This window comes from Bubalus bubalis, chromosome 15 (assembly GCF_019923935.1).
Source record: "Bubalus bubalis isolate 160015118507 breed Murrah chromosome 15, NDDB_SH_1, whole genome shotgun sequence".
In the NCBI taxonomy this organism is placed as follows: domain Eukaryota; kingdom Metazoa; phylum Chordata; class Mammalia; order Artiodactyla; family Bovidae; genus Bubalus; species Bubalus bubalis.
This window is the reverse complement of record NC_059171.1, coordinates 1,064,105-1,076,809: the sequence shown is the minus strand read 5'-3', so window position 1 is coordinate 1,076,809 and position 12,705 is coordinate 1,064,105. Positions and strand designations below refer to the sequence as shown.

At 42.7% G+C, this 12,705-nt stretch overlaps 1 protein-coding gene across 6 annotated transcripts in view; it reads right to left on the bottom strand.

Annotated features, from left to right (window-relative positions):
• Positions 1–371: 371 nt before the first annotated feature.
• Positions 372–12,705, bottom strand: part of TAF2 (TATA-box binding protein associated factor 2) — an 89,205-nt gene continuing 76,871 nt past the window's right edge. For 4 of the 6 annotated variants that reach the window (XM_025264951.3, XM_025264952.3, XM_025264955.3 and 1 more), the window contains one exon: positions 372–1,730. In XM_025264951.3, the coding sequence (XP_025120736.2) occupies positions 1,438–1,730 (293 nt within the window). In that variant the 3' untranslated portion in view covers positions 372–1,437. The remainder of the gene's footprint in view (positions 1,731–12,705) is intronic. The other 2 variants (XM_006074700.4, XM_025264953.3) reach the window with 1 other exon arrangement.

Below are 12,705 nucleotides of genomic sequence, written 5' to 3'. Positions count from 1 at the left end.
AAGCTCACCATAAGAAATGTTCCTCCTGAGAAACATCCAATGTGGATAACCAATTTAGAGAGATGCATAGAAACAGCTCCTGGCACCACGCCTGCTGTATGAGAGGCCCTTAAATCACATAGGTAGCTATCACTCATCACTGACTTCATACCTCACCTAATTATTTGAAATGTATCCTCCAATCATCTGAAAATACGTCTCTTCTGCTGAGAGGACTCTGTCCCCTCTGCCTACTGAAACCATTCTTCCTAACAGGGCCATCTCAAATCCTACCTATCCAAAAGCTCTCCCAAACTTGTAAACAGGTGTATTATATACACACAGAAAGAGAAAGGCAACAAAAGCTATGAGAAAATACAATGGCAAAATGATCAATTTAAAAAGTTATTTATTAAACAAGTATATTTAAAAGTCCAATATTACCAAATCCCTTTGAAACATCTATTCTGGGAAGAAGTATTCTGTCAAACTTTCTAAATGATAAGGGAAATGATAAAAATAGAACAGTAACATTTTTAGGCAAACAATAAAAAGCACATGGTAAATTTAGAAATAAAAAAAACACACACAAATATACAAACTATTGAAGTGTCAAACCAAAATGTTTTGTATGTTTTTAAATACTCCTGGTATACTCACGCTGAGGGTCAAAATGTCTACATTTACGCTTATGAACAGCATATAAACACCTTTTTAAGGTACCATCCTTAGAGAAATAATTTTAGAATATGTATTGGGTGTATTAATTATGCACATTTGGTAAACATGTTCTACATATGAATGTATTCACTTATACTTAATGACAAAAAGGAAGTTATAATTTAAACATCTTGATTTGAGAACTGTGGATTTGGTAGTTCTGTTAAATTCCAACAACATAATGACCAAATGTGCTATCAAAAAAGCCTTTTTTTTTTTTTTTTAAGCTGCCTCTGAAAACTTCAGCATTAGTTTCTACGGTTAACAGATACACACAAAAACATGCAATAGAAGAGCCCTCTAGAAAAGCCTCTAGCCTTCAGGAGTTCCAAATGGTGCTACGCAATATTTCACTGGAAATAGTGGTTTTACCACAGGTTTGGCAGTAGCTTCTGTTTAAAACATAACTTTGTACCCTAGTATCAATCAAAGGCTTTAAAACATAATTGACTTAGGCAGTACACATGGAGACCATGATGTGATGGGGGCTGCCCGTGCATATGAGGGCCTGATGAAGCGTCTGCTCTGTGTGTGTGTGTTTCCAGGAAGAAACCGGATGAGATGGTTTACTCAGGACGAGAAAACACATTTTCCTAATTAGGTTTCAATTGTATAAATAATATAAATCAAATGTTTAGAACTTGGTGACTTTTTCTTTCTTTCTGTCATCCTCCCAGCTGACGAAGTGCTGGTTCTGTATGCCGTTCTGCACGCAGGGCACACGGTCCCCGGCCCGGCTCAGTCTGACAGGGACGGGGAGCGCGCGGACCTGCCGCCGGCGGGGCTGGGGAAGGCGAGCGGGCCCCGGCCGCGCTCCCGGCCGTCCCGCTTGTGCTTGTGCTTGTGCTTGTGCTTGTGCTTCTTCTTCTTCTTCTTGTGCTCGTGGTGGTGGTGGTGGTGGTGCTCGCTGTGCTTGGAGGACGCCGGCTCCTTGCCGAGCCCCGACAGCGGGGCGGCCGCGGCCGCGTGCACACTCATCTCCAGAGGGGGCTGCTCTTTACCTTCAAGGTGAGAAACACTCAAATGAATTCCTGTTGGCAACAAGGAAGGGGAACTCAAAGGGAGCTGGCGGCAGGACAGAAAAGACGACGGGCTCCTCAATGTTCATCGTGTCCACGGAAAAAACTAGGAATGGGACAAGTATCCAACTGAGACATACAATTAGTTACACAAAGGTAACTTTTCAGCACTGTGACCCAGAGGTCAGTATTTCAATTCCTTGCAGTCTATACAAATTATGACATAGACCAGTGTGCTATCAAACCATCTTCTGAAAATTAACATTTAATAGTTGCAAGTACTATGAAACCACAGTGACTAGACGTGTATGTTACAGATTAAGACCAGCACTGTCTATGGAAACACGGCTCCTTAACCGCAGCTCTGCTGGGCTGCCGGGCGGGGAGGGCGGCTCCACAGGCATCCTTGGTCTCCCTGCGCTCCAGACCCGGAGCTGCTACAGATGAACCACAAACGAGGCCGAGGCAACCCTGCCCTCAGCAAGGCCAGTGCAGCTGTGTCCCCACCAGCATTCGCTCACTGTGTGTGACTCACGTTTTGGTAATTTTTACAATATTTCAAAATATTTCCATCAGTGAAAAGACTGACTTGCTGAGGGCTCAGATGGTGGTTAGCATTTTTTGACTGAGGTATGTACAGTTTGAAAGATACAACCCCAGTACACACGTAACAGACAACAGTATAATAAAAACATAACTTTCAGATGAAATGGAAAAACATTCAAGCATGTATTTTATCTCACCTAAAAATGGAGCACCTGTCTTTGAAGGCTCTTTCTATTTCCAACGTTCTATCAATCCGGGGATCTATAATAGCGAGTAGTGTACAGAATTTCTTGCTTCTTCAGACCGTACAATCCTGGGGCCATACCCAGAGAATCCTCTTTCTGTGTGTTATCCTCATTAATGGTATCACTTTACATGCAGCCAACTAAGAAAAAGGTCTTCCTGGTAGCTCAGTGGTAAAGAATCTGCCCGCAATGCAGGAGATGCGTGTTTGATCCCTGGGTTGGGAAATCCCTTGGAGGAGGAAATGGCAACCACTCCAGGGACAGAGGAGCCTGGCAGGCTCCAGCCCGTGGGGTCACAAGAATAAGATGGGACTTAGCAACTAAACTACCACCACCAGGAAAAAAACGCCTAAGAATCATCTCAGAGCCTCTCCCTTGTAGATCTAGTTGGTTACCAAGTCTCGTTTATTCTTACTTACCAGAATCGCTTAAATCTGCCCCTCTATCCTGTCTGTACTAATTTAGACCACCTCATCTCACCTGGATCAGAGTACTAACCTATTAACTGGTTTCTTCGCCTGAAGTGTCTTACACTTGAATCCACACCTTACATAGCTGCACAGCAGCGGTGCTAAACCAGGGGCAACTTTTCTCCCCAGGGGTTGTCTGACAACATCTGGAGACACTACGGTTGTCAGAATTAGAGTGGGACAGCCCCCAACTGCAAATAATTCTCAGGGCCCAAAACGTCAATAGAGCTGGGGTTCAGAGACCCTGCTGCACAGCTATGTTCCTAAAAACCCTGACCATGATTACTTGTTTAAAGACTCAGGTAGTTCTACTGGTGGAAGAAAATCCTTAAGACTTCAGTGCATCAATTTCTGTGTGTATGTGTATATATATCTACTTTAATATGCATATACATATGTACACACACACATATATGTATTTACCCAAACTAGACCAGGTGTTTCACTAAAATGGACTCTAATGCAATAGTTTCTTTTCTTTTTTAAAGCATAAATTCTCAGAGCTAATTTTGATCCAATCCAGCCCCAAGCCATGGTTTTTTGTTTTTTTTTTCACCAAAAGAAGCATCGCTGAGAATTTTTCTAAAGATCAACTTTTAGCACTAATTTTACTTACAGCTTATAATCTGAATCTTGAATTTATCTTATCTTTCACCATTCCTTTCTACATGCTCTAGAACAGCCCTTTCACAACTCTGTGTATTTATTTGTAAATGTTATTCCTAGGCTTGGAATGGCCTTCCCTTATTTCTGGCCTGACCTGCATGTTCATTTAAAAAGTATCAGGAACTACATGGGAACTGGGAAAATGGTGGTGAACTGGACCGATCTCAGCTCTCCTGGAGTTTACAGACTAGCAAAGAGAAACAAGTATCCCCGAATAATACGAGCAAAAAGACAAAACACAGAGTGAAACGGGAGCACAGTTGGAGACTTCAGTTAGCAGTTAGGGCAGCCAGTGTGAATCAGAGAGAACCGCTGCAAGGAAGTAACATTTAAACTGTAATCTGAAGGAGGAGGAAGGAGAGGGAAAAAAACATTTAGGTTCTTCAATAATCTAAAACAGCTCAAATGTCATTTTGGAAGAAAGTTTTCCCCAAACTTCCCCAAAAGAATTAGCTTCTACAACATAATACAGATGAGGAAATTAAGACCCAGAGAAAGGAAGCAACTCGCCCAAAGTGGTGCTGGGAAATCTGAGCCACAAAACCTAACAGCCCGACGGCAGAGCCGTGCTGGGGACCACTCCGCCCGCGTGCGCACGCCCACCTGTCTCTGGCCCCTCTCACGAGACTCAGCTCCTGGAGGACCGGGCCTCACCTCTGCTTCCCAGGGTACCGCGCAGTATCCAGCATCCTCCACTTCTCCACAACTTGCTCAACGAAGGACTTAGTGTCAAAAATTCATGGAACTGTTGCATTTCTTTTTAAACAGGATGTTAGGTGAACTCAGTTGAACTAAATGCAATTTAAAGGCCACTGATTTTGAAGGGAGAGGAATAAACTGAAACTATTAGTTTAGAAACAGAAACTATTACAGGCCGTTCATTAAACCGGTACTGGCGACTGTGCCTCGTGCCAGGCTCTACTCCAACATTTTGGGACAAGTGCGCGTGCTTACACTCCTGTCCTCAGACATTATCCACACCGTACTACCACAGAATTACAGTATTATAGTCATGATTTTTGAACGCTAACACTAACAGTAACACAAGAAAAGGAGAGAGAGATTATACACAGGAGCTAATTTGGGGACCTGGCATCTTTTGCAATAATTGGTGCCCAGAAAAAGAAAAAATTTGAGAGATATCTGATTTACAGTTAAATATGCTACTATATAATTTTAATTTTCATTTCAAATGAACTACATAACTATATTCTCAATTCTATAAATATGGGAATACAAGTCCCTACCTAACAGAATACACACAGCCAAGTGACAAGGGAAGTAATAAAGCCTCACAGATTCCTTTAAGCCCTATCCATTATTTAGTCAGGCTACATCAACAGACTGCAAAGCTTCCCAACTGGCAGTCTGCACTGCTTGGAGTCTGAGGTCCTTTTCTTCACCGAGAGACGTTTTATCATCCAATCCTAACACCTGCCAAGCTACTTGGATTGCAGAAAAGCCAATGATTATACAGGAAACTGCACTTCCCAGTAGAGGCAACTGCCAAGCACACAACTGAGTGTCTTCTTTTCCATGGGATACTATTAACCACTTCAAAAGTAAAGTCAATCTCTTGTTTGGAGGTCTTACAACCCGCATTCAAGATATACTAACTATAAATCTTACATTTCTTGCATATCAAAACTACCAGATATCATCTCATATCAGTCAAAATGGCCATCATAAAAACATGTACCAACAATAAACGCTAGACAGGATGGGCACAGAGTGTGAACCCTCCTATCTTGTTGATGGGAACGTAAACTGGTACAGTCACTATGGAAAACAGTATGAATGTTCTTTAAAAATCTAAAAATATAGCACACCCACTCCTGGGCACACATCCACAGGAAAACATGGTCTGAAAGGATACGAGCACCCCCACGATGACTGCAGCAATGTTTGCAACAGCCAAGACAAGGGAAGCAACCTAAATGTCCTATTGACAGAGGAACAAATAAAGATGTGGTACATCTATACAATGGAATATTACTCAACCACGACAGAGGATGAGATGGCTGGATGGCATCACTGACTCGATGGACGTGAGTCTGAGTGAACTCTGGGAGCTGGTGATGGACAGGGAGGCCTGGAGTGCTGCGATTCATGGGATTGCAAAGAGTTGGACACGACTGAGCGACTGAACTGAAGTGAACTGAGAAGAAAGTCGTAGTGCCATCTGCAGCACCGTGGATGGACCTGGAGGTTGCCACACTGAGCGAAGCAAGTCAGAGAAAGAGAAGCACTGTAGGATACAGCTTATTTGAAGAATCTAAAAGGGATGATACAAAATGAACTTATTTACAAAGCAGAAATAGACTGAGAGACTTGGAGAACAAGCTTCTGGTTGCTGGGGTAGGTGGGGAGTGGGGAGGACAGCTGGGGACTCTGGGATTGGTAAGTCGATCCTACTGTGTTTGAAGCAGACAGCTAACAAGGGTCTACTTGTGCAGCACAGGAACTCTGCCAAACACTGTGTGACAACCTGCATGGGAGAAGCAGTGAAGAAGAATAGATACGTGTGTGTGTGTGTGTAAGTGAGTCACTCTGCTGGACATCTGAAACTATTACAACACTGTCAATCAACTATCCTCTAACATAAAATAAGAAGTTAAAGAAATTAAATAAATCCTGCATTTCTCTTGATTAGCATAAAGTCTACTAAGAAGACAATGGATTAGCTAGATCCAAGGATAAAGGTGTTAGGGACTAGGGCTCCCAAGACAAATGGCCGCTTGCAGGTCTGGATAGAATATTTACAAGATGAGCCTGATACATCAGGTGTAATAGTAGAAAGGAAGTTAAAAGTCTACTCGAAAACGTAAGAGTCTACTTAAGGGGTTCTCACCAATCGAAGTTGGAAAAATTTGAATACTGATAAAGATAATAACTTCTAATGACTGGAAGTGACTGATCACCACTGGAGGATGTTAGCCAATTTACTCTTTTGAAACTGACTAAATACACAAACAAGGAGGCCTGGCATGCTGAGATTCATGGGGTTGCAAAGAGTCGGACATGACTGAGCGACTGAACTGAACTGAAATGCACAAAGAGAATCAAGTCTTTTCTTTCCTTGGCTATATGAGCTATCCCCATGGATAACAACAGATCACCCAGCTTCACAGAAATAATCAACTTATAAATAAAAACAGAAAGATGAATATCACAATCTTGCAATCCTTACTGAATTAATGGACGGATGCTTTGAATGTATTAGTGGCTAATCTCATATAAAAAGTCAACTAGACACGGTGCACTTCCAGATGGAAGAACACACCACCATCCGTAAACCTGAATCCAATTAAGCTTCCAGATACAACTACAAATTTAAAGGAAAGACAGAGGACTCTAACATTTTAATTATACCACAGGTATACAATTAGCAAAACACAGACTTGAAAACTACAGATCAAAACCCTGGTGTTTACAACAAATACATTGTAAAGGGGGAAAAAGAAAAAAAAGATGGACTGGAAACGTTTAATTTTAAAGATGTAAAGGATGTATCCACCAACTGCTTATGTGGACAAGGATTCAAACAAATAAAGCATTAAAAATAATGGCATTTATGACTCAACTGAAATGTACACAATGACTGAATATTTAATGATACAAAAAACCTTTATATTTTAAAGTACAAGAATATTATCATGGTTATCAGTTTTTAAAGTCCTTATCTTTTACAGATACACACAGAATTATTTATGCATAAAATATGTGAGATTTGTTTCAAAATTATTGAGAAGGGTAGAAACGGTGGCTATAGATTAAACAAGACTGATCATTTCTGTAGCTAAGTAAAGGTTAGAGGAGGTTCTTTATACTACTCTGACAACTTTACAGTTCCAATAAAATCATTTTTTAAAAAGAACAAGTTAAGACAAATTAGCACTATCTGTAAAATGTTAAATGCTCATATTTTTAATTTAGAAAGTTCATTCCTAGAAACATATCCTACAAATGTGCTCATGCATAAGTGCAAAGAAATATATACAAAAATATTCATTAGACTAGATCAGATAAAACCTAGTATTACTCTATCATCATACGAACCTTCACCTCTTAAGTTTTCATTTATATAGACAATATACATTTTTTATTTGTTTAATTTCTTTCCTGAGTAATTTTTACCAGGTCTAATTCAACATGGTAAGCAAGTACAACTTCTGTCTCACGTGAACCCGCGTAACAGTCAGATGTGAGCTCACTGTCATAGTAGCATCATGATGTGTTATTCCACAGAATCTCTACTGGAAAACATGTATCTCTTACCATCCCCGTGATACGAATAGCAACATGCACAACTCCACATACCAATCATTTTAGGGGTTTACAAGATGCCTCAGCACTTGTCCACTCACGGTTAGGCAATACTCACTTAAAAGCTAACGAGAGCCCTTTTAAACTAAAGCCCTGTGCTATTCACCTGAAACTAACACAACACTGTGAACTGACTAAACTCCAATATAAAACAAAACTTAAAAAATAAAGTTAATGACAGCACTTTTAGTGACTCAGAACATCTCTCTATTGCGGCTGGAAGAGACCTCAGGAGAGAAGATAGAAGTAATTCACAACACTGTGATTTGCCCATTTCAAGTTACAGAGAAAGACACAACAGATGTTCAGTTTTGTTGTTCCATCTAACATAAAATCTTTCCTAGAGGCCTCGCGAGTTCACTGTGGAAAAGGGTTAGCTGCAGTCAATTTAACAAATGCAAAACAAACAGAAGAGGTATTTAAGACAAACTTAATGTAGAAGCTTTCCAGCCCATTTGATAAAAGTGCTGATAACAGTGAGTGACCTGCTAATTCCATTAAGTTCATCACATTGGGCATATGTTTATATTTAACACAAAACCTGCAGTTTCTGTTAGGAAAAGTCTGAAGTCTGTTTTATGGGCTCTTCAAATTTAAAAAAGTGTAGAATTGTACCATTATAATTTAAAGAAAAAAATCCAAGTCTTTTTTTAGTTTCAGAAGAAAGAACTCTAGCCTTCCCCCCCACCCCCCAAAAAAAATAGGATTTCTGTACCAGGACAGTGCCTTTCTGACTCTTAGGTAACCAGCAACCCCTTCTCAGCACTGCAGGAGCTCTGCTCCTCCCTTCCGGCAAACCAACCCCAGGGGTTGGTTCCCCTCAGCCCCTCCTGTCACCCCCCTCCCTTGCTCCCAGTGCAGCCCCAGGCGCGGGCATGGCGGGGGGAGGGGAGGGGGTGCCGGGGAGGGAAGGGGGCGCCGGGGGAGGGGGCACGGGGGAGGTGGGGGGAGGGGGTGCCGGGCGGAGGAGAGGTGTGCACAGCGCACCCAGCCCTGCAGCCCACCTCTGATTCCCTCCCCAGCTCAGGAGAAGGTCGAGTAAAATAACGATGAACACTCCTGCTGCTCCTCTGTTCTTACCCCAAGTGGCTGAACTCACCAAACATGCTCTACCCCTGCCCTAAAACAATCCCCTTCAGGGACGGGGGAGCCTGGTGGGCTGCCGTCTATGGGGTCGCACAGAGTCGGACACGATTGAAGCGACTTAGCAGCAGCAGCAGCAGCAGCAGCAGCAGCGAGTACAAGGGGGAGGGGTTGGAGAGCACATCGTGACCTCTGCTCTCCTTGGCAGGGTCCATCCCTCCCAGATGATGTCTGCACACATCCCAGCTCTCAGTGGACATCCGGCGGGCCGGCCCTAGGGCAGCCAGCTCAGAAACAGCAAGCGCCAAAGCCTGGAGCCCAAGGAGACAGCATAAATGAGGAAGCAGACTGCCCAGTGGAACACAAAAGGGACCAATGGAATGGAAAGCACATCCCAGCCTAAAGCACGTCAGTTAACTCTTTTTCTAAGAGAAGCTGGAAATGTAAATCTTTATCTGTAATCTCTTCATTTTTAGTCAACTACTTCAAAAAATTTTTAAGAATTCTATAGCCAAATAAAAGGTGCTTTAGTTGGATGAGCTTGAATAAGGCCCTGCAAACCCACTTGTGAACTTGCATCTAGAATCACCAGAGATCTGAGAGAGCTCCCTGTGCCCCTCACCAACACTGTGAGCCTCCCTGCCAGAACCCCAGGCCAAGGTCGCTACCGCAGCAGGAGAACCCCAGCTTCTGCTCCTCTTTTACTGCCATCATCATCTGGGCTGGGTTAAAGCTGTGCTTATAACATTCCAAAATACAAAAGATCTTCACAACCAAGATAATCACAGTGGTGTGATCACTCACCTAGAGCCAGACATCCTGGAATGTGAAGTCAAGTGGGCCTTAGAAAGCATCACTACGAACAAAGCTAGTGGAGGTGATGGAATTCCAGTTGAGCTATTTCAAACCCTGAAAGATGATGCTGTGAAAGTGTTGCACTCAATATGCCAGCAAATTTGGAAAACTCAGCAGTGGCCACAGGACTGGAAAAGGGCAGTTTTCATTCCAATTCCAAAGAAGGGCAATGCCAAAGAATGCTCAAACTACCGCACAATTGCACTCATCTCACACGCTAGTAAAGTAATGCTCAAATTCTCCAAGCCAGGCTTCAGCAATATGTGAACTGTGAACTTCCTGATGTTCAAGCTGGTTTTAGAAAACGCAAAGGAACCAGAGACCAAAGTGCCAACATCTGCTGGATCATGGAAAAAGCAAGAGAGTTCCAGAAAAACATCTGTTTCTGCTTGATTGACTATGCCAAAGCCTTTGACTGTGGGTATCACAATAAACTGTGGAAAATTCTTCAAGAGATGGGAATACCAGACCACCTGACCTGCCTCTTGAGAAACCTATATGCAGGTCAGGAGGCAACAGTTAGAACTGGACATGGAACAACAGACTGGTTCCAAATAGGAAACGGAGTACGTCAAGGCTGTATATTGTCACCCTGCTTATTTAACTTCTATGCAGAGTACATCATGAGAAACGCTGGGCTGAAGGAGCACAAGCTGGAATCAAGATTGCTGGGAGAAATATCAATAACCTCAGATATGCAGATGACACCACCCTTATGGCAGAAAGTGAAGAGGAACTAAAAAGCCTCTTGATGAAAGTGAGAGTGTAAAAGTTGGCTTAAAACTCAACATTCAGAAAAGTAAGATCATGGCATCTGGTCCTATCACTTCATGGGAAATAGATGGGGAAACAGTGGCAGACTTTATTTTTTGAGGCTCCAAAATCACTGCAGATGTTGACTGCAACCATGAAATAACTTACTTACTTCCAAGCTTACTCCTTGGAAGGAAAATTATGACCAACCTAGACAGCATATTCAAAAGCAGAGACATTACTTTGCCAACAAAGGTCTGTCTAGTCAAGGCTATGGTTTTTCCAGTGGTCACGTATGGATGTGAGAGTTGGACTGTGAAGAAAGCTGAGTGCCGAAGAATTGATGCTTTTGAACTGTGGTGTTGGAGAAGACTCTTGAGAGTCCCTTGGACTGCAAGGAGATCCAACCAGTCCATTCTAAAGGAGATCAGCCCTGGGTGTTCTTTGGAAGGAATGATGCTAAAGCTGAAACTCCAGTACTTTGGCCACCTCATGAGAAGAGTTGAGTCACTGGAAAAGACTCTTGCTGGGAGGGATTGGGAGCAGGAGGAGAAGGGGACGACAGAGGATGAGATGGCTGGATGGTATCACTGACTCAATGGACTTGAGTCTGAGTGAACTCCAGGAGTTGGTGATGGACAGGGAGGCCTGGCGTGCTGTGATTCACGGGGCTGCAAAGAGTTGGACACGACTGAGTGACTGAACTGAACTGAGTGCCCTTTCTCTTAGAAACACTGCTACACACAGTGGCTGGGTTTGATACTTCTATTCTTCTGTATAGTATAAGGTAAAAAGGGTTTTTGTTGGCTAGTTTGGGAAAGTTACCTATCAAATACAAGAACATGTCTACCGGTAACCTGTTTTTAGAATTCCAAAGTAAAATACAAGTATGAGTTAAACTTCTGGAACAGTATCATTTGTAATATGAATGTTTTCTAAATTCTTATAACGTCACTGATGAATTTTAAGACTTGCTCAGTGGTCACTGGTGCTTCCCTGGTGGCTCAGATGGTAAAGAATATGCTTGCATTGCAGGAGACCCTGGTTTGATCCCTGGGTCAGGAAGAATCCCTAAAGGAGGGAACGGCTACCGACTCCATTATTCTTGCCTTAAGAATTCCATGGACAGAGGAGCCTGGCAAGCTACAGCCCATGGGGTCGCAAAGAATGAATCATGACTGAACGACGAACCACTTCAGTGGTCACAGGGTACAGCATAAATATATTTAAGGGAAATTACAAAGGCAAATTAAAGAATATATTCAAAACTAAAATTTTACAGGTCAGTCCATATACCACACTGGTGACATAAGAGGACCCTACACTGAAGCAACCAAGGCCAAAGTGTTAGCGCTTTTGTGTTCCTCACCACCGTGCTCTCATCTCCTCTCCAGTCGTCCCATATGATGCTACGAGAACTGAAAATGTAAAGAGATTCCAACATAGGTAAAAATGTATTTTTTAAAGCAATATAAAACAATGATACAAAGGTACACTGGTGGACACAAAACGGTGTTAAGATTTGCTTCTATACATAGGCTAGTATGCCATATCACTAGGAAAAACCAAACAAACTTACTCAGACTTCTCACTAGAATAAGAATTGATTAGACGGGATTTATTTTTTAAGGCATGGAAGGCCGGTGGGAGCGTCACTCTCCAACCACATCAGACTGAGGCGTGAAATGCCCGAAGCGTTGTCATTTTAAAAGATGTAGAAAATTTTTCATGTCTGATAAAATCTTAGTAAGTGTAAGGATAACAAAGCAGAATTATTCCAAACCCCCACACAACACCAGAGAATACAAAATTGGCAAGGGAGGGCCGAGCAATGTCAAGATTCATGTATGAAAGCTGTGCTGACTCCTTCCGAAACACGCTCTGTGAGCAACTGCTACAATACATGACCCCAGCGCACACAGACACGGCCCCCGCAGCCCAGGCCTCAGACGCACACACACAGACCCGCAGTCCAGGCCTCAGACGCACACACACAGACACGGCGACCCGCAGTCCAGGCCTCAGACGCACACACACAGACAC